General features: G+C 45.4%; 1 protein-coding gene across 5 annotated transcripts in view; it reads right to left on the reverse strand.

The window, feature by feature from the left end:
* Window positions 1-1,792: 1,792 nt before the first annotated feature.
* SNRK (SNF related kinase) overlaps window positions 1,793-25,988 on the reverse strand; it is a 59,570-nt gene continuing 35,374 nt past the window's right edge. For all 5 annotated transcript variants that reach the window (XM_047100329.1, XM_047100327.1, XM_047100331.1 and 2 more), the window contains 4 exons: window positions 17,389-17,530; window positions 12,038-12,250; window positions 9,659-9,793; window positions 1,793-5,773 (listed from right to left, as the gene is read on the reverse strand). In XM_047100329.1, coding sequence (XP_046956285.1) covers window positions 4,579-5,773; window positions 9,659-9,793; window positions 12,038-12,250; window positions 17,389-17,530 — 1,685 coding nt within the window. In that variant the 3' untranslated portion in view covers window positions 1,793-4,578. The remainder of the gene's footprint in view (window positions 5,774-9,658; window positions 9,794-12,037; window positions 12,251-17,388; window positions 17,531-25,988) is intronic.

Genomic DNA, 25,988 nt, shown 5'->3' on the forward strand with positions numbered 1-25,988 from the left:
AGCGGCAAGGTGCCCCAGGAGGAATTTACAGTCGTGCACTCGAGTGCGTGTGAGTTGTGTGAAGAGGATGGTGTCATGGGCTAGAGTGTTTCTAGTGAAGGCAGTAAGAAAGGGTGAATTTGTGTGTGTGTGGTTTTTTATGGTCTTTTTTTTTTTTTTTTAACGTTTTAGTTATTTTTGAGAGAGAGAGAGACAGAATCCAAAGCAGGCTCCAGGCTCCGAGCTGTCAGCACAAAGCCCGATGTGGGGCTCAAACTCACCGATCGGGAGATGATGACCTGAGCCGAAGTCAACGTTTAACCGACAGAGCCACCCAGGCGCCCCAAGAAGGGGTCAATTTTTGAATGGTGCATAAGATTTTCTGTTGGGGGGTACTTAGGTGCTCAGTCATCTGAGCGTCTGACTCGATTTCAGCTCAGGTCGTGATCCCAGGGTCATGGGGATCAAGCACACTCAGTGCGGAGCCTGCTTGCGATGGTCTCTCTCCCTCTTCCCTCTGCCACTCCCCCCCGGCTCACGCACTCTCCCTCTCGCTAAAAAAAGAAAAAAATTTAAAAAAAGGGAAGGGTGATACCAAGATTCTTGTACAAAAAGGTTGAGAGCGGCCACTTACGAGACGGGAAAAATTAGGAGGGGAAGGATTTTGAGGGGAAGGTTGTAAGTTTCGAACACGAACTAAGGTGCTCATCAGACACATCCGTGTGGCTGAGTCCAAGAGGTTGTTGGAGTCTGGTGTTCCTGGGATGTGGGCTGAATGTATCTTGGGTTCTAGCAGCACGTAAACTGAATGGGATGGCGGAGAGACCGAGCGCAGAGAAGGCTCCAGGAATGAACTTGCACTACTCCCAAGTTCAGAGTTTGGGAGAACTAGCAGCGGGGGGATGGGAAGCCGTGAGTTGAGAGTGGGCCCCAGAACAGCAGGGGGTTCACAAGGAAGGCTGCCCAACTCCTCACACGCTACCGTGGGCTTGAAGCTGACCACTGGGGTTGTGGCCGCCAGGGCCTAAGGCTATGGCGGGGGGCCGACGGGAAGGGAAGAGGCGCAAACGCGTACAGACTTCTTTTGGGGTTCGTGGTAACGCTTGCACGACATCTACACGGAACCCTCCGAATCGTAGGAGCGGTGCATCTCAAAGCCGTTTTTAAAAACCGACCACTGGTTTTAGCACCTGGAGGTGACTGCTGACCTTGAGCAAAGCAGTTACCGTGGGGCGACAGCAGCGAGAGCCCGACTGGAAGGGTCCAGAGAGCGAAGAGAGAGAACAAAGACATCTTTTTAAGACAGGGGAACAAAGTCCAGTTTGTTTTGTTTGCTGTTAGGGATGATCTCGCAGAGAAGCGAAGATCGATGGTGCAAGAGAAAGGAGAGAACGGCCAGTAGTCCCCACGGCGGCCTCACTTATACGTGGACAGGCCCAAGGTGTGAGCGAAGGAACTGACCTTGGAATCCCACCGCCGGGGGGAAGGGCGGGGCACGCGGCACAGGTGAAGGTGGGGGGGGCGTAGCGGGAGCCTGCGGCCCTTCGGCCCTTCCCTTCCGTCGCTTCGGTTCAGCCCACCGTCACGGAGCCCGGTGGCCCAGCCGGGTGAGGAAAGCGACGGACCCGGGGAGCAAAGCATAGCTGATGGGCAGTCCTGGGGCCACCTGAGACTTGCGGTCAGGAGTTTCAAGCAAGAACAGTCACAGTTCGATTTTTTCCGGTCACCTCTGGCAGCACAGGTGCACGTCACGCAGGCTGGGTCTCGACACAGCTGCACTCGCGAGAAGACACAGAAACACGGACTCGGCTTATATTGCTGAACACCAATATGCCACTTTATTATTTGGATCGTTTCTTCCCATCTGTCACATACCTGTCAACGTTTACACAATGAGGAAAATCCACCAGCAGTGGAAGCAACCGACCAAATCAGCTGATGATTCTGTACCCTCTTAACACACATCGGTTCTTACTTGGTAGGGAGACCCTTACTTCGATTCAGTCTCACGGCTATTCTTAAGATCGGTGTCGAGATTGTCACATCTTTAAATACAGATAGAATTGCCAGAAGTACATAATTTTATATATATATATAGATGTGTATATATATATAATATATGTACACACACGTACAGAAAAATACAAGACTAATTGTTTTTCCACAATATTTAATTTACACACTACTATAACTCTATGCAACTTCTGAAGACAGGTTAAGGGGTACAAGAAACTGTTTAGAGCTAGTAAAGAGTTTGGTCCAATATTATCTTCATGTAACGGTTATCTGCTCCCTCCCTTTTATGTGACGACATACTATGACATACAACACATGCACAGTCATTCACTTACGAACAGGTGAGTAAGACGCCACTCAGACTGACCTCTGTACACCCAGAGGGCCAACCAAGCACACGCGACTAATAAGGCTCTATGATACAGCTGTGCAGCATGAACGGTCAACACTGCCGCTCCTAGAGTGAGCACCACATATACGTCGGAATATAAAAAACCATCGGAGACCAAACACACGTGGGTTAGTTAAAAGGTGCCATTCCAAGGCTATACATAATCACAGGAAGAAGTATTTACATTACTTGGAAAACAGCTGCAACAAAGAGTTTATTGCCAATGCCCTTTAGAAACTTCTCTCCTACGTTTAATACAGATGTTACGCTCACTGTCTATGTGAACCACACATCTTATTTCTGGCCCTTTATAAGATCCCTGCTCAGAATTTCAAGCAAATATGTTCTATGGCTTCACCCACACATCTTTTCTGGTCGCTTTCAGTTATAAATATCACAATGAACTAGAGCTGTAGCTTAAAACATATCTAGCCTAGGTCTAGAAAGTAAAAGAAGTATTTTAAGTATCACCTTTACTTAGTTTAGTAAGTATACTGTGAAATTCCCTAGTGCGGACTAAACTATACGCATCGTGAGTAGCAGAATCAGCGTGTACTTGGAGGAGCCGATAGCCATGGAATGCAGTCCTTGGGTGCTCTGCCCCCTCTGCGGACAGAGCGACGGTCACTTCAGAGACACGAAGGGAAGCTGCTGGGAGTGGGAAGGCCCCCCACCCCCGGCCCGGCCGCATCCCACCCCCGGTGTGGATAAGCACCGCTTTGAAGACCCCCGGGGCACAGCTTGCAGAGGCGGCATCCGGCCCCTCTCAAAGTTAGCAATCTGCAATATAGTGCGTCTTACGAGACAAGACGCCACGAAAGAGGATTATCTGGTCAAAAGTCGTCTTTGTACAGGAACAGTTTAAAGCAAGAGTTCTTCGATTATTGTTTTGGCAGGAAGGCAAAGTGGAAAACACCTCCAGAAAAGAAAAAGAAAAAAAGAAGAAGAAAACCAAAACAACAACAAAACACAAAGCAGGCTTTGTGCGTTTTGTCTGCTGTACGTGTGAATTTCACTCTTTTATAGGTGTATTTTTTGATCAGCCAATTCTCGTAGCTTACTGGACAGCCAGAGAACATAGAAGAATGGAAAAAACAGAAGAGACCACCGAATTACCAAACTGCGAAAGATCACATCCCAGTAATTTTTTTTTTTTTTTTTAATTTATAGGCTTTTGACGTTGCCACCCTCTGTGTGCACCTTTGCTTCCATATCAGGCCCTACAGTTTCTTCTATCTACAAGGTTTTAAAGGAAACCCTAGGATGTGCCCTACGGGAAGGAATTTACACCGAGCATCTTTTTGTTCTGTTGGACAGACGTACACTCTATAAGTAGAGTTAAGACACCATCAGTTCACTTCATCACGTTACAAAATAAGATTGTCTGCTTGTAATTTACCACTACGGGGGAAGCTGCCTTATAAATCTAAGTACTTTATCTCACCTAGTACAAAACAAGAAAATCTTTTTCAGTTAAATTTTACGAGCCCAACCTTGTTTTCACACTAGAGCTTAAGACAAACAGGTGTGGGTGTACTGAAATCATGGTTTTAAGGTTCTCAGTGCAGACGCTCGCTGTACTCCGCCCCTCACGGGCCTCGGGAGGCGGGGCTCGGGCCTCGGGAGGCGGGGCTCGGGCCTCGGGAGGCGGGGCTCGCACGCGCTCGCTCGCTCGCTCGCTCGCTCGCTCGCAGGCTCCAGGCCCGGCGGCAACACAACGTTATTGCTTTGGTTCGGTCTCGGACAGCACGGCGTGTGCCTCAGGGCACGGAGTTTCCGTTCTCGCAGAAGGTCAGGACGGGAATTTACGTTTCTCACAAGGAGACAGAAGCATTTTTTCTCTCTAGATTAAGTGCAGGACATCCAATTTCTAAGTGCTCCGTGTATCTTAGGTCCCAAATATACATTTTAATTTAATCCTGATCATCCACATTAAAATTATAAATGTAAAAATGACACAAGAGACTTTTCGGCTGGAAAAGAAAAGCAGTGTCTAGCAGCATGCACAAAGACCATGCATTGTCACGTCGGCAGGCGAACAAACGCGAGGGTAATAAATAACTGCTCCGAACGCCCCCTCGAAGCGAGGAAGCGCGGAGAGCGGCCGGAGGGGCGGGCCGGGCCGGGCCGGGCCGGGCCGGGGCGCACCGCTCTGGGCGGGCGGCGGGTGCCAGGGGCCGGCGGGGCCGCGGTCAGATGACGTGGCAGCAGCTGGCCTGGCTGGAGGCGCACAGCAGCCCGTCCTTAGGGTCCCGCTGAATGTTCACAGAGATGGTCTTTTCGCACAGAGGTAGCTGGAGCACGTTGTTTTTCAGGTTCTTGCTCGTTATCCGTTCGAGCTCCGCGGCGCCGTCGGCCACGTGGTCGGAGAAAAACTTGCCGCCGCCGCCCGCGCCGGGGGCCGGCCCCGCGCCCCCCGTCGCGCTGATGCACATCTTCCACGTGGACTTCTCCTGCACCTTCACGCTGGAGAAGGGCAAGCCGCCCTGCGGGTCGAGAATGTACCTGGCGCCGCCGTGCAGCTGCGAGCCCAGGCAGAGGCTCATGAGTTTGAGGCTCTGGACCAGCTCCCCGGGGCCGGGGCCGGCGCAGCGGCGCGTGCTGCCCGACGTGCCCGTGGGCTTGCCCCCCGAGCCGCCCGCGGGGCTGCCGCCGCCCGCGCCGCTCTCGCTCGGGCTGGCCTTGTCCGCGCCGCCGCCGCCGTCGCTCGGCTTGCCCTGGCCCCCGCCGTCGCCCTCGCTCCCGGGGGGGCCCTCGCCGCTATCCCGCCGGTGCCAGGAGTAGGTGAAGCCGCCGTCTTTGTCCAGCCGCCGGCGGCTCTCGGAGTCGTCGTCGCTGGTCTCCGAGCTGCTGCAGCTGGAGCCGCGGCCCTGGCTTTTCCTGCGGTGGTAGCGCTTGTGCACGGTGCCCGGGGAGGCGATGTTCATCTTCAGCCGGCTCAGCTTGGGAGGCAGGTTCTCATCCATGTCGAACTCGTCGTCGGACTCCCCTTCCTCAAAGATCTGGTTGAGGACGGGCGCGCTCTTCCTCGACGTCAGCCGGTTGGTGACCGAGGGCTTCCGGCGCAGAACCACCTGCGTCGAGAGGGACACGGGCTTCTTGTCCTCCTCATCTTCCTCTTCGTCCTCCTCCACCCGGAACAGGCACTTGCGCCCGCCGGCCGTGGGCTTCAAGCTCGCAGGTGACACCGTGGAGAGCGCCGGTCCGGCCAACTCGGGGAGGTCGTCCTTCTTGGCCGAGTCACACAGGCCTTTGCTCCTGTGGCCGTTGAGGACGCCGTCGGCGGCCCGAGCAGGAGACTGAGGGACGGTCCCGTGGGACAGAGGAGTGGCCGTGAGATCATCCTCCAGGTCCTGGGGCACGTCGATCTTGGTTGGCCACGACTGCCTGCGTAACAGATTGGAAGGAGAGAGCCATGTAATAATAGGCAGACTCTACCTACACGCCACGCCACGCGATACTTACGGGGCAAAATCCACAGACTGACAAAGAAAGAAAAAAGACAAGACAAGGAAAGACCACCCCAGCGGCCTTGCAAGCCCGTTCGACATCCTCTAAAGATCAGCAAGGGCGCCAGCGGGGCGAACGTGGTTCTGAACCACGGGTCCGGCCTGGGGCTCACTGGCCAAATGGACACATCAGAGCTGGCGGGAAAGAGGGCCAAGAGCCAGCCCCGTCTTCCCACACACATCTTACACCACAAGCAAGCAGTTTTAAACAGCACAGGGAGGTCACCAAAGCAAAACTCAAACACCACACATTTTGTTCCTTTGGGTCTTGGCGCACGACCTTTGAGGTATATGGTTTGCTAATAAAATTCACCTGAAAAAATAAAATACAATTCACCTGAAATGCCCAGTCTTCCAGATAGGACAGGATGGTGTAAAAGCGGGAACAGCTCAAGATTAAACAGGAGAGTACTGCAAAGAAAAGTCAACGTACACTGGCACGCATCTCTTCATCAATTAAAAAACACACCGAGCTAAATATAAATGCACGTATTCTTAAAAAACTTCTTGTAATGTTTATTTTTGAGAGAGCGCGCGTGAACGAGCGGGGGTGGGGGGAGGGAGTGGGAGACACAGAATCCGAAGCAGGCTCCAGGCTCTGAGCTGTCAGCACAGAGGCAGACGCGGGGCTCGAACTCAAGAACCGTGAGATCATGACCTGAGCCAAAACCCAGAGTTGGACGCTTAAACTCACTGAGTCACCCAGGCACCCCTAAATGCACGTGTTTTTAGATGTCCACACAAGCGAAATGGGCGCCAAATCCATAATTACTGAACCTTCAATTTTATTCCCCAATCTAGAGTCACCTAAGGAACAAGAACACTGCTTGGCAGCCAAAGAAAAAGACTTTTGAAAATGAGGTCTCTGGCCTGTTTCGTCCTCTCTGTCCGGGGTAATAGCAGATGCCAGAGAGATTTAAAGTAGCCCCTTCCACACTATGACACTTTTGTTTCACACCAATTATGTTCCTAGAAATAATCAATTAAATCTATAGTTGGAAAAAAACCACCCAGAATTTATGATAGACCTCTCTTCTGCAGCTCAGAACCAACGGTCCTTTCTCAGCGGCCCGTTGGCTAGTCACTGCTGGGTAGTTTAGGAGAGCCGAGTGCCGGATAAGGTCTTTGAGGTCACTAAGTGCCTCTGGACAAGTCACCCGTCCCCCAGCCACACAAGTAAGTGAAGCCGGCGGCTCTGGGGCACCCTGGGGAGCCCCGGGCTGGGAGGCCAGTGGCCCACGGTGTCCGACCAGCAGAGCGGCAGCCGGCGCAGTCCAGGACGCGGGGACCCGCCAAGCAGCGGAGGCTCTTCACGCCTCACCTCCTGAAAAGAAAGCCAACGCCGTTCTCAGAACCCGCGCCCAGGAACAGGACGGCTGGGTGCTGCTGCTGGGGTGGCGCCTCCACTGGCCACGTCCGAACCGACCGCTTTTATAGGAGTGAATCAAGTTGTTAAACGGCTCACGTTAACCGAGCACGCATGTGAGCTCCTGTTGTGCTAAACTAAGTCATCTTTATTGTCACAACACTGTGAGCAAATCTGGCTTAACACAACAGAGGAGAGACAGCTAAACAAGAATTAGGAAGGAGTCACATGGACGGCACGGTTCACTGCCTCAGTGCTCACCAGAGCCAGCGCTGTCCCGGGAGCCTGACGGGGGTTAGTGCACTTGGCCCCCCACGGCTCCACAAGGGAGCCGCATCTTCCCTCTTCACAGACGGGGAAATGAGAACACAGTAAGAAACCTGCCCAAGGTCATGCAGGCTTGTGAACAAGCGACAAGTGGGTTGGGTTCCACAGTTACTCCCCCCGCCCGAGGCAACCTAGGAAGCTTCCGGATGGCCGTGGCTGCACACACAGACCTCTGCGGTCTGGCCTCAGTGGTTCTCCTCACTTCCAGGTCTCTCAGGGGATGCCGGCCCCGAGCCCTCCCGTGCTAGGGTCAGCTCCTCAGAGGACCCCGTGAGGCCTCTTCTAACACACACACCGCACCATGCTTCCATCCCGCCCCGGCAGAACACGAAGAAGGTGCACTGTCTGCGGCCGGGGGTCCCTGGCTCCCCCTGCCTGCCCCTCTCGGGGAGCTAACTGCTGGTTCAAAGGCCCATCTACTGACTCAGGGTCACTGACCTGAGGGCATGTCCAACAGCAGAACCAAGTCAGGTCCAGGGTTCTGGCAAAGTCACAGTGACGATAAAAAGAAGGCAAGGAAGCAGATCTACCACCTTGCCTGGGCCCGGGAGGAGGCGAGGCCCTCACAGCATCTCCACTCCAGCATCCCCAGGAGGATAAAAGGAAAAGCTGAGGGAAGGTTCTGATACTTCTCTATAGCCTCTGTCAGTTTTGTTAACTTTTATAATAAAGTAAAACCAACTTAACTCGTTTACATATGCGATCAAGTTTAGATCGAGTTCTGATCTGTTTCCCCAAAAATAGCTCAAATCCAAACATTCCATTCTCCAAGGCTGGGGTGACTCCAGACTCGGTGGCCCGACGTGTGGTGACCCTGCTCTTTCCCATCAGGGACCTCAGCCCGGGACTAGGTTGACCTCACCACTCAAAGTCATGGTCCTGGTTGGTCTCACTCCCAAGAGCCCCCGGCCCCCGGGGCCCAGTCCTCTTCCAAGCAGATACCACACAGCATGCCTAGGTTTTATCACAGAAGACTCCATCCAGGATATAAATGAAGTTACGAAGACCACTTTCCAGTTCTAGATTTCTAAATCTTTATTCTTTGGCCACCCAGGAACATTTTCGTCTCTCTTCTCTGTCGCCCCATCCCAAGTAACAGCCTACACATGGCAAGCTGACAGCACGTAATGTAAATCCAATGGCTTTCTGCCTATTTTAAATAATAATTACTACTTAATATTCACACATACGTACATACATACTCCTATGTGGATGTAAGAGTAGAGAATTATTCAGAATTGGGAGCATCCTTCTCTTTTTGAATCACTACACTTCCACGGATTACTTCATCTGAAGAGGGAAAGATAAATTATATATAACTTTCATAGTGGTGATGTCAAAAAGTAACCGTCTCCACGCTTTCATTTTAAATAGAAAGCTAATATGGCAGAAGAAAAAGCAAAGTGGGAAAGAGGGGGTGGGAGGGGAGAGGAGGAGAAGATGGAAAGCACACTCACGACTTTATCAAAGACAACGGTGGTGGTAAAATACTCATAACAGTGACAGCACACAGAGCAGCCCCGTTCAGCAGGCAGACAGTATTATCACTCCCATTATCACTCCCAGTCAGGAAGAGGTTAAGTGACCTCCCAAGGTCAGGCAGCCAATAAATCAACTAGCTGATGTGTGTAATCACTGAAATCCTGAGCTAACACAATGGCACAGAAATGCCCTGGATGTTCTTAAAAATTATTTAAAAAAACTGAGGGAAAGTATGGCCTTGTTCCTGGAATGAAAAATTAAAGAAAATAACACATTAATACATATCAGATCTGGAAGAGTTTAATGGAAAATAGTTGACACACACTCAGCTGCTTCTCCAAACGTGTTTTCCTGGCCAGGCCAGCAGCCACAGCCCCTCTCCCCCGAACGCAGGAGGGAAGGTGTCCTTGGTGACAAAGGGACAGGACCCCCACACGCGGAGAGCCCATGCACGGCCTCTCCCATGAGGCCGCCACCCCTGTTTATATTCTCTTGCCCCAAAGAGTGATTAGGAAGCATTTTTGAAAAAGGGGTTCACTATTTCAAAACATTAAACTTACTAAAATCAGGGAGGATTTTTTTTCTCACCTAAACTGGGCCTTGATATTGCTAGGGCTTGCAGATCTGGTTTGTATTTCTTTCTCTTGTTTCTCCCTCAGGATCCTTTCAGCAAGCAGGAAGTATGTGGCCGTGATGTGGTTGTACCTGTTGGTTTCCAGGGCTCTGAGGAAAAGAAGGGGGAACAGACACAAGCCACGTCAGAGGGTTTGCTTTTTTACAAGCAGAACTGATTTTTTTTTTTTTTTTTTTAGGTACAAGCAAACGAAGTCCAATGCCCTGGAATCTTTAAAATTATGAAAAAACACAGACAAGAGGAAAAAAAAAAAAAACCAAACAAGTCATTATTTAGATCACTCCTGAAATTCTAAAAAATGACTCCATAAAAATGTTCAACTTGTAAGAAAAGTAAAAAATGCTGATAGCTGCCGAGCTGGGTGTCAGTTTTCCACACATAAAAAAGGTAGCAAAGCTTTCCAAGAATGTATGTGTTATCCAAAAATGTAATGTGTGTGTCAAAGTGTTTGTTTTCATTAAACTGGCTCACGTGCTCCCATCAGAGTAGGAAATGGCAGTGCCTATGAGACACTAATACCAATCAGAAAAATTAGGAAAAGTTTTTATTTTTACACTCTTTGCATTTATTGGCATTTTACACACTAATGGATTGTCAACGTATCTGAGAGCACGTCATTAGCCTCCTCTTTGAATAAAATCAACGTATTCGTTCCTCCACTTCAAAAGAGCGCCTGGAGTACCTAGTCTGGGCACGCACCGTGCGGCCAGGGGCTGTCGCGGCACACGCACAGGGCACACGGCCACCCGCTCTCCTGCAGCCGGCCTGGCCTGGGAACGGCAAGAGTGCGCGAAAAATGGTCTACCGGGCCCAGAAATACGTAACTGTACTTTGCAGAAACTTTCCATAGTAGAAAATGCACAGTGAACACTCAGGAAAGAAGCAACACAGCGACTGCTTTTCACAAAATGAACGGGGTTGCGGGGGCAAGGGTCACAGCTAAGGGGCTGGGCAGGCTGAGGGGCCGCTCTGAAGGGCCCCCTGATGCAATTCAGGGCTCAGAACGACTTCTTAGAGCGGTTTCCTAAGCGGACTACCAGATAAGGACATTGGCCTGTGTTCGGGGAACCAAAACACGTGTCTTTGAGTTGAGGAGTCATGCTCAGGAGGAGTCGTGAGCCACAGGCGAGACCTGAGACCAGCCTGGGGGAGCCTTGGGCCTCCCTTTCACCATGCACGTGCCCACTAGTGGACAGGAAAACAGGGTCACCTGACCCAGTGAGACTGCCCTTCCCTTCGGATTTCTCATTGAATTTACAGGAATTACAAATCGTTCTAAATGACACCCCTGCATGTATTTATTTAAGCTAAGAACATCAAGCCAATTCAGACAGATACAAAGAGCCTTCTATCCACTCAAAATGAAAAATCACTTTCTACACATTCCTAAAGCGAATGTCCTTGGCAGAAATAGCAAGTATCCTGCTCTTCCTGTTCATTTAGGTCACTAAGTAGCCATGGATCAATCTGTGAAAACTCATAATGCAGCTGGCTATCTGTAGAAATGTGTTATTTACACCAAAATTTTGAACCTGGTCTTTTTTGTTTTGTTTTGGGTTTTTTGCCCCCCAGAATATGTCCTCTTTCCATTATACCTGTTTCATTCAACAGGTTAACCAACTTTTGATTGTTCATTTGTGGAAATACTTCATAATTTTCTAGACAGGACCTCTTATAGGAACCAATCATTGCTAAAACAAAGCAACAGCATCTTTATATATCCCTAATTCCACATTTCTTAGGTTATTAAGACCTAGCTTTGGTTTTAAGGGATTTAATTAACAACTCTGTATCTTGTGGGTTCCAGGTTGCTGTGGCTCTGAAGGGCCAGAAAGTATCACAGCACGATGCAGCCAGTGACGATACCCAAGCCACCAGGCACGGCGGTGGCCCACTAAAATGTTACTTACAACAATGTGTGACTGGCCCCATAAGACAAGCCCTGATTTAGAGGCTGTGGTCTGCCCCATTCTCCCTGCCCACTGTGGGACCAGCGGGAGACACGGCAACAAAGAGGATACTGCTGTGGATAAGACGTGCACTGGGATGCACAAGAGGCTACTCCAATCCCCCCCTGTAGGAAGCGAGAGAGGCCACATTACTTGCTGACACCGAGCAACGGTTTACTCGTTCACTAGTACAAAAATAAAAACACTAAAACAACAAAACCCACGAGACAGGCACCGGGCCAGGAACTCTAGAGATAACTGACATAACCCCCGCCGGCTGGGAACTCTACCCATTATGGTGGCCACAAGCCCTGGCAAGTCAAGAGGAGAGCCCATTCCACGAATCCTAAACCCACGGCCCCATGCGCACGAGTGCCGACATACTCCACAATGGCGTCTCGGTCCGCTATGTCCCCGAGCACCATGCGCTGAATGATGCTGTTGTGTTCCTCCTCCGAGAGGTTTTTGTATGACACAAGGGGGATGTTATACTTTGTGGCTGGCGAAGGGTCCACTCCTTGAAGCCAAGGATGATTCTCAATCTCTTCCAAGGAGGCCCTTCTCTTGGGATCTCTCTGTAGCATCCGTGTGATCAGGCTGGAAAGGAAGGTAAGGTCACTGTTAGAGCGAACTGTTGGAAGGGATTAGTAACGGTGGATTATTTTATTCATCGGAATTGTTCCCTACATTTAGACCATCAATTCCATTAGGTTCACCGGTGGTGGTGGTGGTGGTGGTGGTGGTGGTGGTGGTGGTGGTGGTGGTGGTGGTGATGGTGGTGTGGCAGATGGGAATAAAGAAAATTCAGCGTCATCAAATTAATAAACAGAAAAACACAATTGCCGGATATACTGACAAGCCGAACAGCTTCCCATCATCTACAATTAACTCTCGGTATCAACATCTGTCCTTGATTAACTGTGGCTTAGCGACATACCAGAACCAGCCACGATGATCAGCAATGACACACAGGATAGAGTGCATGAGCCAACTTCTGCTTCCGGAAAAATGAATGACCCTAAATGCCACATGCATCTTGTTTAAAATGCACCGTGCTGGCAAAACAGTAAATGCACACATACATCAAGATGGAAGGAAGGGGTACTCAGGTAAAAATGGAGTCAAAGCGGGAGTCTTAGGAGGCGAATGACAAAGCTAGCCTTTGACCTGACTGCTTCTGCTTTGGGTCTGAAGGCTACAGTGAGTGCATAAAACAGAATATAATGTGTAGGGCCTACTGAAGGCAGGGGGCACAACTAGAGCCCTCGTAAGGAGCTGGGATCCCAGCCTGTGTTGAGAAATGGGAAACAAATCTACTGCTAAGATATCAGGCAGGAAACCTGCCTGCCTCGACACTGGCTGTGGAGGTCGGGCATGGAAATCTAAGAATTTCTAGCCAGAGGCGGCTCCTCAAACATGCCACATGTTTGTGGTCCAAATTAATAATATGTGCGTGGAACACACAGGGAAGAAGTTAATTTAAAGTGATTTTAAGCTGGAGGTGCTCCTGGGCTCCTACAAGAAGGAAATGCAAACCCTCTCTGTAGCAATGGAACCGAAACCGAAACCACATATTACAAAGAATACAACCTCACAGTCAAAAAATATAAAAGAAACAAGCACCTGTAGCAGGAACAAAAAAACACACAACGGGGCGCCTGGGTGGCGCAGTCGGTTAAGCGTCCGACTTCAGCCAGGTCACGATCTCGCGGTCCGTGAGTTCGAGCCCCGCGTCAGGCTCTGGGCTGATGGCTCAGAGCCTGGAGCCTGTTTCCGATTCTGTGTCTCCCTCTCTCTCTCTGCCCCTCCCCTGTTCATGCTCTGTCTCTCTCTGTCCCAAAAATAAATAAACGTTGAAAAAAAATTAAAAAAAAAAAGAAAAAAAAAAAAACACACAACAGCAAAATCAGAATGCAGTCTTCAAATACTGAATTTTTCAGACACAGACTGTAACTGTGTTGAATATGCTTAAGACATGCAGAAGCCTATCAGATTCTGTATCTCCCCCTCTCTCTGTCCCTCCCCAGCTCACACTTTGTCTCTCTCTCTCAAAAATAAACAAACATAAAAAAATTAAAAAAAAAGACATGGAGAAGCCTTGGGGTGTCTGGATGGCTCAGTCGGTTAAGCGCATGACTTTGGCTCAGATCATGATCTCACATGATCTCACATGTTCAGCCCCATGTCAGGCTCTGTGCTGACAGCTCAGAGCCTAGCACCTGCTTTGCATTCTGTGTCTCCCTCTCTCTCAAAAATAAAGAAACACTTAAAAAAAAAAAAAAAAAAAAAAGGTGGGTGGAGGGGCCTGGGTGGCTTAGTAGGTTAAGCCTACTCTTGATGTCAGCTCAGGTCATGATCTCATGGTTCCTGAGATCAAGCCCCGCATTAGGCTCTGCACTGACAGTGTGGAGCCTGCTTGGGATTCTCTCCCTCTGCCCCTCCTCTGCTCTTTCTCTCTCTCAAAATAAGTAAACATTAAAAAAAAAAAGCAATGGACAATTTTTAAAAATTAGGCATAAAGAGAATTAGAATTCAAAGACAGAGCCAAAGAAATAACCCTGCATTGGTGGACTAAGAGGTAGAAAATATGAAGGTTAAAAGACATGATGGGACAAGAGTGAAAATACCTAACGCACATCTAACCCAAGTTCCAGGAGGGAATGAGGGAATGGGCAAGAAACTGTCTTTGAAAATATAATGGCTAAGGATTTTCCAAATTCATGGAAGAAAACAAATCCTGATCCAGGAAGCCCAACACATCCTAAACAGAATGAACAGAAGCTCTCAAAGCAGCCTGAGAAGAGACAAATCACCCATGCACGAACAACAGGAGGTTGAACCGCTAACTTCCCAATAGCAACAAGACATATCAGAAGGTGTAGAATAACATCTTCAATAACCTGAGAAAGATCACATGTAACATAAAGCTATCTTCAATGAAAAACTGAGAAAGCTGATCACCAACAAATGCTCATCAAAGAAATTCTAAAGGGTATAATTTTGGCAGAAGAATGTGATCCCAAGTAGAAGGATATACAAAGTTCTTATGAAACATCTGGGCAATTCTAAACAATTTTTTACTACATATAATAATACTGTCTAATTTGTGGAGTTAAAAAAAAAAGGTTACTGAAATATTGAATAATACAGTATTCTAAGGATTTTGGGTTGTTTGGGAAGAGAATAAACATAAGGATTAACTTTCAATTTTATTAAATTAAGTATACAAACATGTATGTGTGTGTTAAAACAGACTATAACTTCCAAGCTAGTTGAAGGGAGAGAGCCAAATAAGGCGAAAAAGAAAAACTTCCATCAATCCCAAAGAACAGACAAAAAGAAAAAAAAAAAAAAAAAAAAGAAAAGAAAAGAAAAGAAACAGAGAAAAGGAGGACAAATATGAAGCATATAAAAAGAACATAAATACATCTACATCTTTCAGTGAACACAATAAATATGAATGGGAAACTCTCTGATTAAAAGACAAGAATGCTTAGATGGCTCCGAAAACAGCTCCCAGCTGTTAAAAAAAAAAAAAAAAGATGTACTTAAAACGAAGATGATAAAAGGTTTATTTAAAGGAAAAGAATGGAAAACTATATAGCATACATAAATGCTAACCAAAGATGACAGGTTTGGCTAGCTAAAACTAGATAACACAGATTGACTTTAAGGCAAAAAGCATCATTAGAGATAAGGAGTGATTATGTAAGTTCAATTCACTGGTAAGATACAACAATTCGCACCTGGTAACATTGCCTCAAAACAATCAAATAAGAAACTGACAGACCTCCAAGAATAAAACAGTAAATCTACCATCACAGTGGAAGAATATCTTAGTAAGTGATATATCAAGTAATTAATCAAAAAACTCAGAAAAGATGTATGTAATTTTAAACGGCATAATTAACAAGCTTGATCTTAAGGTATATAGAACTGACCCCAACAATCGGAAAATATACATTCTTTTCCAGAACAAAAGGATCCTTTACAAAAATTGACTCCATGCTATGCATTAAGCAAGCCTCAACAATTTGAAACAAACAAACAAAAAACTAGTTACTATATAGACTATATTCTTGAACTACAATGCAATTAAGTTCGAAATGAAGAACAGAAAGCTAATTACAAAAACTCTATACACTTGGAAATGTAAAACTCCCTTCTAAAAACTTACAGGTTAAATAAACCATTTGAAACTAGAAAATCCTCAGAAATGAATAACAGGTCTATAAATCAAAACTAGTTAAGATGCCATAAAAATGGTGCCAGAAGGCAATTTATATAGCCGTAACTCTGACATTAGAACAGGAAAATTTGTGAGCTGAGTATCCAACATAAGATGGGGGGGGGGGGGGGGGGAGAAAAGAGGAAGAATTAGCCCATGAAACAGGTAGAAGGAAAATAATACAGATAAAATTCACAACATAAAACAAAAAATACAAGCAAATTAATAAAGATAAAAGGTAGTTCTTTGAAAAAGACTTATAAAATGAACAAACTTCAGGTAAGACTTATCAAGAGAAGACAAAAACTATCAATATTGGAATGATAACATGCAACATCCCCATTGATCTATACACTTTACAAATACAATCAGAAAATATAAATACTTAAGGCCAATAAATTTGAAAATTGACATAAAATGGACAAACTCCTTAAAAAACAAGTTAGCAAAACTGATATAGGAAAAAGCAGAAAAATGAATGGTCCTACGATTACTAAAAATAATCCCTCTAGGAGGGAGAAACAGAAGGCTTCTAAGATATTACTACTGTTCTATTTCTTAAGCTAGAACAGGTTCTACCACTGTCACATCATTAGTAGCTGGAGAAGCCAGTATCTGAATCCAGAGAGTTTGAGTATGTAAATTCTTAACCATCCACCACACGGCTTAAGATGGGGCTCCACTTGGAGAAAAGATGTCTCAAGCTATCAGATTTTCTTACCAGCTGATGGGAAAAACTAAACTCTTTGCTACTACAGCAAAATCCTTTAAGCAGTAGCTACAATCTCAGCTGAACTTACTTAAAAATATCACTCATTTAAAAAATAATACACACACACACGCAATGTCAATGAAATACTGAGCTTCTAACAGTTCTTCTATATTTGTCACTACATTTATCATAGAACTATAAAGTACTCTAAATTCCAAAGAGTCAACTTGAGTGTACTTTTGTTTGCTGGCTTCCCACGGTCCTATAAACCAAAACAGAGCTCTTCTGTCGACTGGGGAGAGTCATGTTGTGAATAAAATCACGGGACACCTTATGTAACACCAAAATGGTGTGTTGGTGGTTTCAGGATGGGATATTTCAGGATGGGACATGCCTTAACTTTTCTCTGGAATTTAAAGTAATTCCAGGTGGCCTTGCTTTTTTGCTGATGCAAAAAGAGAAAGGTAGTTCCCATGGTAATATCTTCATTTCAAGTGAGTAACTAGCATTCTTGGAGGCTGAAGAGGCATGCAATGGATTTCAAGAAAACAAATATATTTAAGAAACAGACTAATACATTTTGTACTCTAATATCAAATTTCAAGTCATATTCTGGGTTGACCCCCCAAATACACTTAACAAGAACAAAATATCAAGTTTGAAAATTAAAAGAAACCCAGATGCTCAGGTGCTGAAGTCACCTCAAATTTTTTTGACGTGTGAATAAAATAAAACTTCTGGTTTTTATAGGAGTACTTAAGTTTCCACATTCTTTTTTTGTTTGTTTTTACTTACTCTTTACACTCTTTGGACACATGGGATGGTACTGTATATTTGCAATCCATGATCATGGTCAATGTCTCACTGTCATTGGCCTCTTGAAAGGGTGGCTGTCCACACACCAACATGAAAAGGATCACTCCCAGACTCCAAATATCTACAAATTAAAAGACAGACTGTTAAATACTGGACGAGTTAGAAAACCAAAAACACTAAGAAGAGCAAAAGCAGACTAACAACATTATTTTATTTGAATAGTGAAAAGCATTTATATCTCAAAACAATAACAACAACAACAACAAACATTTAGGGAAGAAAACTTAAGCCCCAATAAGGCAGGGAAGGTATCTGTCTTGTTCACTGTTTTTCTATTCACTTCAGCCACAGGGTGAATGGTCAATAAATGTTCAACAAATTAATTCATTTATTCATTAGTTAATGGCAAGAACATCAAGTGGAAAGTCACAATCAAGGTTCCCAAACCACTGGACAACGGACTGCTGTTTTTCTCATGACATTATTTACCAGAGAAAAAACTATTAATACTCTGAGACATGAAACGGATCTTGCCTAACATCACAATTATCTCAGGTGTTCTTTACCTCGATCCTGGTTAGAGAACCAGATAATGTTAAGTCACAGTCACAGTCATTTTATAGTTAAGAAAATTAAAATTCAGAGAGAACAGAACTGTTTCTGTGTTGTCAATAAAGAAAAAGACAGGTTATATATTATTTCCAAGGCCAGAGCTAGGTCTGAACGTGTAAGTAACCAGGAGCCACACTGTGGCTTAAAAACAGCAGAGGCTACTTAAAGAAAGCACTGGAAAAGACAGTAGGTTTTCCATCACTGTAAGTATTTCAGCAAAGGCTGAGCAACTGTCTAACATTCTACATAAGACATTCCTGTACTGACTGTAAGTCTGGACGAGCTGACATCTGAGGACCCTCCCAACTGCAGCATTAGATTAACTCCCACAATAACAAATAACCCCCTACACTTCTTGCCATTAAATAACAAACTCACCAATCAGCTGGAAAAATGATGGCTTTTCAAATGAAAAAAGGAGGACTCCATTTAGGAAGGATAGCACAAATCATTCATTCATTCCAGAAACTAAAGTACAGACATGCTACATAAACATTCATATAACAAGAGATGATGAATTCAAGAAGCCTTCTACCAGAAAAAGGCCACCACAAAGAATGGAGAGGCAAGCCACGTGGACTTTGTCACCACATCTGTTAATACTCAACTGCTATTTTCACTTAACCTTAAACACTCAAACTAATGAAGGATCCATATTATTTTCCAGCAGAATCATAATTTGTTAATAAAATATCTTTTCCTTGGTCCAAACCAAACAAAGAAGGCAATAAGGCAGAAACCCAAAATTACAAACACTTGTGACTTTTTTGTATGTATACGATAAATTTTACTAAGGATGCTTCAGTGGAAATTAGTGAAACAGATGGAAAAATCTACTAAAATTAAAACATTACATATGTAAGAATGAAAGAGACCTAAAGAGCATTCAGTCTGAACCTTAAGCTCTGCAGTGTCCCTAAGAGGTCTGCCTGGCATTGCTTATAGGATGCATGAATTATGTGACCTACCGCCCCAGGACAGCAAGCTGGCTCCACTCACTGACCCACATTTCTTTACCTTGATCTTGGAATGCAGAGGGCCATCCCCGTGCAAAGTCCAACAATCTGCATAATGGTGGCTAGCTGCACCCGCTCTTTAAACCTCTGGCGAGAAGAATTTATAATCCCAATTCTAGTTGTAACTTAGTAGGAATTTCAAAGGAAATTTACCTAGTTGATGGTTAACTTAAACCCTCTTTGAACAACCTGAACCTGCTATTTTGAGGGGCCACCCGCCCCAACTCCCAAGCCACTACTGTGAACAAGTGGCAATTACATTTATTCTCCTTTAACGCAGTGTCCCTCCCTCATTTCACAAAGCAGTTATATTCTAGAAACTCACGATAAAGTAAACTCACCTTTTCAATGGTGTTCACTACACAAGGAGGGAAATACACCACATTTTTTTTGGGGGGTTCGTTTATTTTATTTTGTGTTATTTTATTTTTGGCTATCTCTTCTCCGAAGAAGGGAAAGGGATTTTAAATGGCTCGCAATAAAAATGCATAAAAATAAAAATCAGGGTAGTTAAAATAAAAACTTTCTTCTGTTGTTCAAATATTGACAATGTCTGAGGTTACTACTATAACCAAGCCTAACCATTAATACACATGTATTTGAGACACACTAAATTCGTCTTTCCATATAAATCCTACAAAACAACAATTTCTATAAAATGAATCTGGTTACATTATTTCTTCTACCATCTCGTATTTCAACTGTGAATAAACTAGTTTGTTTTTTTAGCTTTTTACTTTTTCTCTATGCTAAATTGGAGATGATATCTGACAGTGCAACTACACAAAGCTTAGGTTTTAAAAGCATAAGCAGTAATATAAATATCAACTAATAATTACCCCAAGTTCTTATCAGGTTAAAGAAAACTTTCTGTTAAATATCAACCTCAACAGTAACAAGGAAGTCCAATTCTTTGGAAAGGTTCTCTGCAGGATCATTTCTCCAAGCAAACTCACACACTCCACTTGCTAGGAAGTGGTGCACGGTCAGAAGAGTAAAAGAAGAAAAATAACATAAATATATATACTGTTTCCACTGCTTCCGGTCAGAGATCCAATAATTTCTGAACGTACAGATGCTGAATATTTGAGAAATGTGGAAAAATAATTCGATGCCTGGTAGTCTGCAAAGCTAAGTGACATCAGGCAAAGGATCTAAACTAGACGAGAACAGCAGTGCGGTCAGGGGGACAAAGTTTTAGAAAGGGCAAATGACCCTCTCACTGGGACAACCTGATTATTCACGGGGCCGCTTATGCCATTTATTTATTTTCCAGACTTTTAATTTCTCTTCTTATTCTACTGTCTTGGAATGATTTTACTTTTCCATCCTAAGGCCAAAGGAAAGAGATAAAAAGTCACTAAATAAACACAAAGTGGTATGACTTTAGCCAAGTGATTTAAACGTGTTTCTCCACTGTTCAATGGGCACAGTAGCAATAACGCACTTCCTCTTAACGTTGTTGTGGGTATTAAACAGAAAACTCGAATGCGCGCCGGGTATTCCGGACAGAGCCCAGCACACATTCTAAGGAGGCTGCAGTGCCTCGCCCCCATCCGTCTGTGTTGGGCGGGCACTGCTCCTGAGCACAGGGGACACAGAGATGAATGGGGGACACCCGTGCCCTTACAGGACTCCCAATTCACTGTGAGAAACAGACGACAGATAGCTCAGAAGGCACAAAGCCAACAAGAAACACCAGTGGAGATGAGGGGAGAGGAACAGGAAAGGCCTCTTGGTAATACAGCTAAAAAAGGTGGTAATTCATAATCTTGGATCCCCAGGACAAGACAGGTGGTATCACAGGGCTAAGAATGGCAACAAGAAAGATTATCTATTACTTTCCCCTCAAATGGGGGAGGGAGTTGGCACACATCTTAATAAAAATTCCTTTTTTAAGATTTTTAAATTTAAGTTTATTTATTTGAGAGAGAGAGTATGTGCTCATGCGTAAGCAGGGGAGGAGCAGAGGAAAGAGAGAGAATCCCAAGCCGGCTCCGACGCTGTCAGCACAGAGCCTGATGCGGGGCTCAAGCTCACGAACTGTGAGATCATGACCTGAGCCAAAACCAAGAGTCAGACACTTAACTGACTGAGCCACACAGGCACCCCTAAAAATTCATTTTTGTATTTTAAAATATCTTTTTCCATTAAAAAAAAAACTTGCTTATAAAACTACACACTCCCGAGGTATAGATCATAGACTCAGCTTGAGATTCACCAAGTCTTTATGGGGGATGGATGGAGGGAGACAGGTGAGAGAAAGAGCATGGAATGGGGATTTTCTATTATTTTTTATTTTTTAAAAATGTTAACGGAATTGTTTATTGTACACAGGTTAACAAATATCAGCCATCTGAAAAATCAAACTTAATGTTTTGACTTCAGACCCAGGTATAGGCCCTTGGTTAAAAAAAATGGAAAAAGAAAATATTACTTAATACATATAGTTCTTCTGGTTAAAAAGAAGAACTTCACGGTTAAAAGGAACCGTGGGAAGGGGTGGAAAGATAATTAAGTCCTTGTTAATATAAAGGCTGGGAGTTACTGGTCTCCCTCGAGCTGCCAAAAATGAGCAGTGAAGTCTCCTTTAGCTGCTAACATTCAGTAGGTCAACTGTCATAACACAGTTTAATTATGCCATTTCTAGGGTTGGAGGTGGAGTTTAAACTACAAAGATCATTTTAGGAAGGCTAACAAAAGATCAAAATGAAAACAAAACAGTCTAAAAGAACATACTAACAATTTGAGGAAACACTACTGTCAAAGGGTGGGCAGGGGTGGCTGGAGGGTGTCATGACTGCTGAGAGGTCTTCTAAAAAGTCACTTCTGAAGTGAATTATCTAGAGACCAAAAAAAAAAAAAAAAAAAAAAAAAAGAGCAGGGATTAGAAAGTAATAAAAATGGGAAGACCAGGAGAAAAGTTCTAGGCAGAAACCTCTATTTTTTTCTTCTCACTTTCTTTTATCAGTGTAGCCATCAGTCACGAAAGCAGCAACAGAATGTTCTAAAACCACTACAGACGAAGTACGGCACCTTTCACGACACCCCTTAAAACCGGCAGGATTTAAGCAAACACTTTTCAGTTCCAACTGTGGTTAGCAGTAACCGACGTATGACCCAAAACGAATGTAGAAAGCAATGCTTTCTTAGAAGAGCAGCACTGTTACAGAAGCGTGTCGGTCTCACGACCTTTGTTTCTGGTACCGGGGTCTTCCGGTGTGAATTCCTACCTACACGACAGGATCTACATCTGCATTCAAAACCACCTAGAGCTCCGGATGCTGAAGATTCTTGTTCCCAACAAGATCAGTGGTTGGTTCTGAGGGGCCTGACTAGAGACCACTCTCCAAGTGGTAACAGTGGGGTAGACAAGGAATGAAGAATTTGGACAAGTCCATGTTTTAGGGTATCTACCTTATTTCCGGTTTTACCAACACTCCAGTTAGAAGCAACTTTCTATTATTTAACCAGCAATCATTTCTTCTCTTAAAAAGAAAGTTAGAATAGGGGCGCCTGGGTGGCTCAGTCGATTAAGCGTCTGACTCTTGATCTCGGCACAGGTCATGACCTCATGACTTCATGGTTCATGAGTTCGAGCTCTGCGTCAGGGCAATACTCACTGTTAGTGTGGAGCCTGCTTGGGATTCTTTTTCCCTCTCTCTGTCCCTCCCCGGCTCATGTGCTCTTTCTCAAAATAAATAAATAAACTTAAAAAAAAGAAAATCAGTGGGGTGCCTGGGTGGCTCAGTCGGTTTGGCATCCAACTTCGGCTCAGGTCGTGATCTCACGGCTCATGAGTTCGAGCCCCGCCGCGGGCCTTGTGCCGACAGCTCAGAGCCTGGAGCCTGCTTCCGATTCTGTGTCTCCCCCTCCCTCTGCCCCTCCCCCACCCACGCTCTGTCTCTCTCTTCCAAAAATAAATAAACATTAAAAAAAAAGAAAAAAAAAAAGAAAGAATGAATGCCATCACTCAAACCTACTTCAAAACGGTTCTTTCCCATACCTGAATCCACCTGGGGACTTCAAAACTCAGTGCTGTCCAAACTAAGCTCGTCACTTTGTACCCAAGCGCATTTGTCTCATTTGGGTTCTAGTGTGGTCTGTGGCACCTCCACCTACCAATCAAAACTTAGGAGGCATCCTGGACTCTGCACCACAGGTGTCCCCTCCCTTCCACATCAGGAAGATCGTGCCAGTTCCGACACGGGCCCACAGTCCTCCAGGGCTCCTACTGCTGACCTCCAGCTCCCCGAGATCCCCCCAAACCGCCCTCCCAGCTGGCAACCAGGGCATCGCCGTGGTGAGCTGTAATCGCAGACGTTTTCCTCCATTACCCGGAGCTCCAGAGCAGCACATGTCCCCTGCATCCTCAGAAGTTTGCTGAACGAAACCGACCTGAAGCTAAAGAGACGGCAAACGCTTCTGCAAATACGGTTTGGACAGGACGCCCCAGAAGGCAGCCGCCGCGGAGGTCCTCGGTACGCGGGCAGTGGGCAGTTACGGATGGCTTTCAAATAAAAGCTAGGAGGGAAAGGAGAGGGAGTATCTGGAGTGGGGACAGAGGGGTATCAGTGAAAACAAGCTGCAGTTTCTTTTAGTGAGGGGTTTAACGCCTGGCGCAAACCTGTCTTTTCAAGTCGAAAGAAAATAGGAAAAAGTTCACGAAGTCCGAAGGTTATCAAACGTGTGGGACGGCACACGTTCACGCAAGTGCAAACCCGACAAGCAGCAGACACCCTTCCAACTCCGCATTCTTTCATAAATCACCTCACAAATCTGATTTTAGCAACCTCGGTAGATGGAGAGCGAAAGACAGTGATTTCCTTCAGTGCGGCCTAATGAAAAAGCATGCCTGGGCTAAAGCATCCGAGAGACCTGGGTTCAAATCCTACCTTGGCCATTTAATTAGCTCTGTATTCTTGGCCAAGTTATACCTGCCTTCTGTGCCTCTGAGTTTTCTCTCCTACAAAAGGTGGACACCACCGCTCAGCTGGCGATTTCCGTGAGGGTGTCCAGGCAAAAAGTGCCACACGGATCCCCGCAGGACATGGAAGGATTGATAAAAATCCCTGCCTCGAAGTGAAGGAGTGAGACTGGTAGGGAAAAGCGAAAGGAATTTTATATTTTTTATTCAATATACTTCTGTACTATTTGAATTCTCTTACAAGAACATTCATTTATATTCATTTATTGCTTATAAAAAAGTAATTAAAAATTAGCTGTGCTTAACAGAACATTACGAAGTGTACATACTTCAACGGGAGAAGCAGAAGCGTCTTTAGAAGAATGCCAAGGTAATGCGGTAATAAAAAAAAAAAAAGCCTGCTCACTGAGACAGAGATTCTCAACCTGTACGTCTGGGGACACTAGATTCCGTAAGATTCCCTTGATAAATTCACAGACCCATCTCTCCACAGCATGAACAGTTACAATTATCTTAGCTTTAATTTGTAGCACAAATAACTTCTGCCAAGGACCAAAAGTACTTCAAGTATTCAACTCGGGGTCTTGTGCAGCAAGGGGAGTCCGGTCAGTGCTGCCGGCCACTCACCCTCCGGCCCGTCTCTGCGCTTCAGACACACCCGCGGGTTCCCAAGGGGAAGGGGACGCAGCGCGGCCCACCTCGGGGACAATCCCGGAGTCTGTTTCCGAACCCCCGCCTAGCCGAACAGCCCCTCAAGGCACTGCTCAACATGCAGGTGAGGCAAGAGTCCTTTCCAAATCCACAGCTTTCCAGGGCGCTTGGGTGGCTCAGTCGGTTAAGCGGCCAACTTCGGCCCAGGTCATGATCTCGCGGTCTGTGAGTTCGAGCCCCGCGTCGGGCTCTGTGCCGACAGCTCAGAGCCTGGAGCCTGTTTCAGATTCTGTGTCTCCCTCTCTCTGGCCCTCCCCCATTCATGCTTTGTCTCTCTCTGTCTCAAAAATAAATAAACGCTAAAAAAAAACCAAACAAACAAACAAACAAATCCACAGCTTTCCAAAACTACACCTTTTAAAAAACACCTTGGAAGACGAGATGCTTCCTTTTACAAGCTTTTGGAAATATCAAAATCTCTAGTTTTTGTCCCGTTATTATAACACCGGCCCCAAGTCTAATGTTCCTATTTTAGAAACACTTTTCCAACGTGGAAACAAGGGCCATCAGCATGGCCCCATGCACACGAGCACATTCCTCTCCTAGGAATTTCAACACGGATGCTCTTCAAAGAGGGGGCTACTGCCACGGACGCACGGCAACCGGAAGTTCAGTTTTCAGAAGAGACTTCACACTTCAACTCCCGCAAGAGTATGACCGACACAAACCTCACAAGCAGAACACTGGTCTAGAAAGGAGGAATGCTGAGATGTAGTATCAGGTCTAAAAGCCTCTGATTTGATTTGTCTAGACAAACAACATAAACCACGCCGACTGAAGAACTATATGAGTAGCATTTTATACATGTGAAGTCTGCTTGATGCTTCAGTTTAGTATCTGGTGGAGTGCTATGATGTTTTCTTAAATTTATTCTAAAAGCAGAGCTTTCTGTATAAGGTTGAAGTATGCTAACGTAAGACAAATATACAAGCCATGAAAATACCAGTTAATAAAAATCATCTGCATATGCCAACTCCCGCGGGTTTTCTTTCAAAAGGCATGCAGTGTTTAATGCAACACATACAGTTTTCTGGGTGTGGGGGATAAAAGTCAAGTGAAGTTTGCCCTTTGACACAACACAGCATTGCCCTAGAGTCCCCAAAAAGGTTTAAGCTTGTCAAAAGACTTTTTTAATTCTCATTTGAGGATAAAGAGAAAAAAAAAACAACTTTAAAATACTGTATTTGCTATAATAAGATTCAAAATTCAAAATATTGGTTCTTCAAAGGTTTGATTTTGGCTAGTTCTCCATACCTAACACCTAAACAGGCATGTGGTTGAGAAGTGTATACAACTTCTCTTCCTACATTACA

Source organism: Lynx rufus, unplaced genomic scaffold, assembly GCF_022079265.1.
Source record: "Lynx rufus isolate CCGP_SWC_20201006 ecotype Redwood Valley unplaced genomic scaffold, mLynRuf1.p SCAF_5, whole genome shotgun sequence".
In the NCBI taxonomy this organism is placed as follows: domain Eukaryota; kingdom Metazoa; phylum Chordata; class Mammalia; order Carnivora; family Felidae; genus Lynx; species Lynx rufus.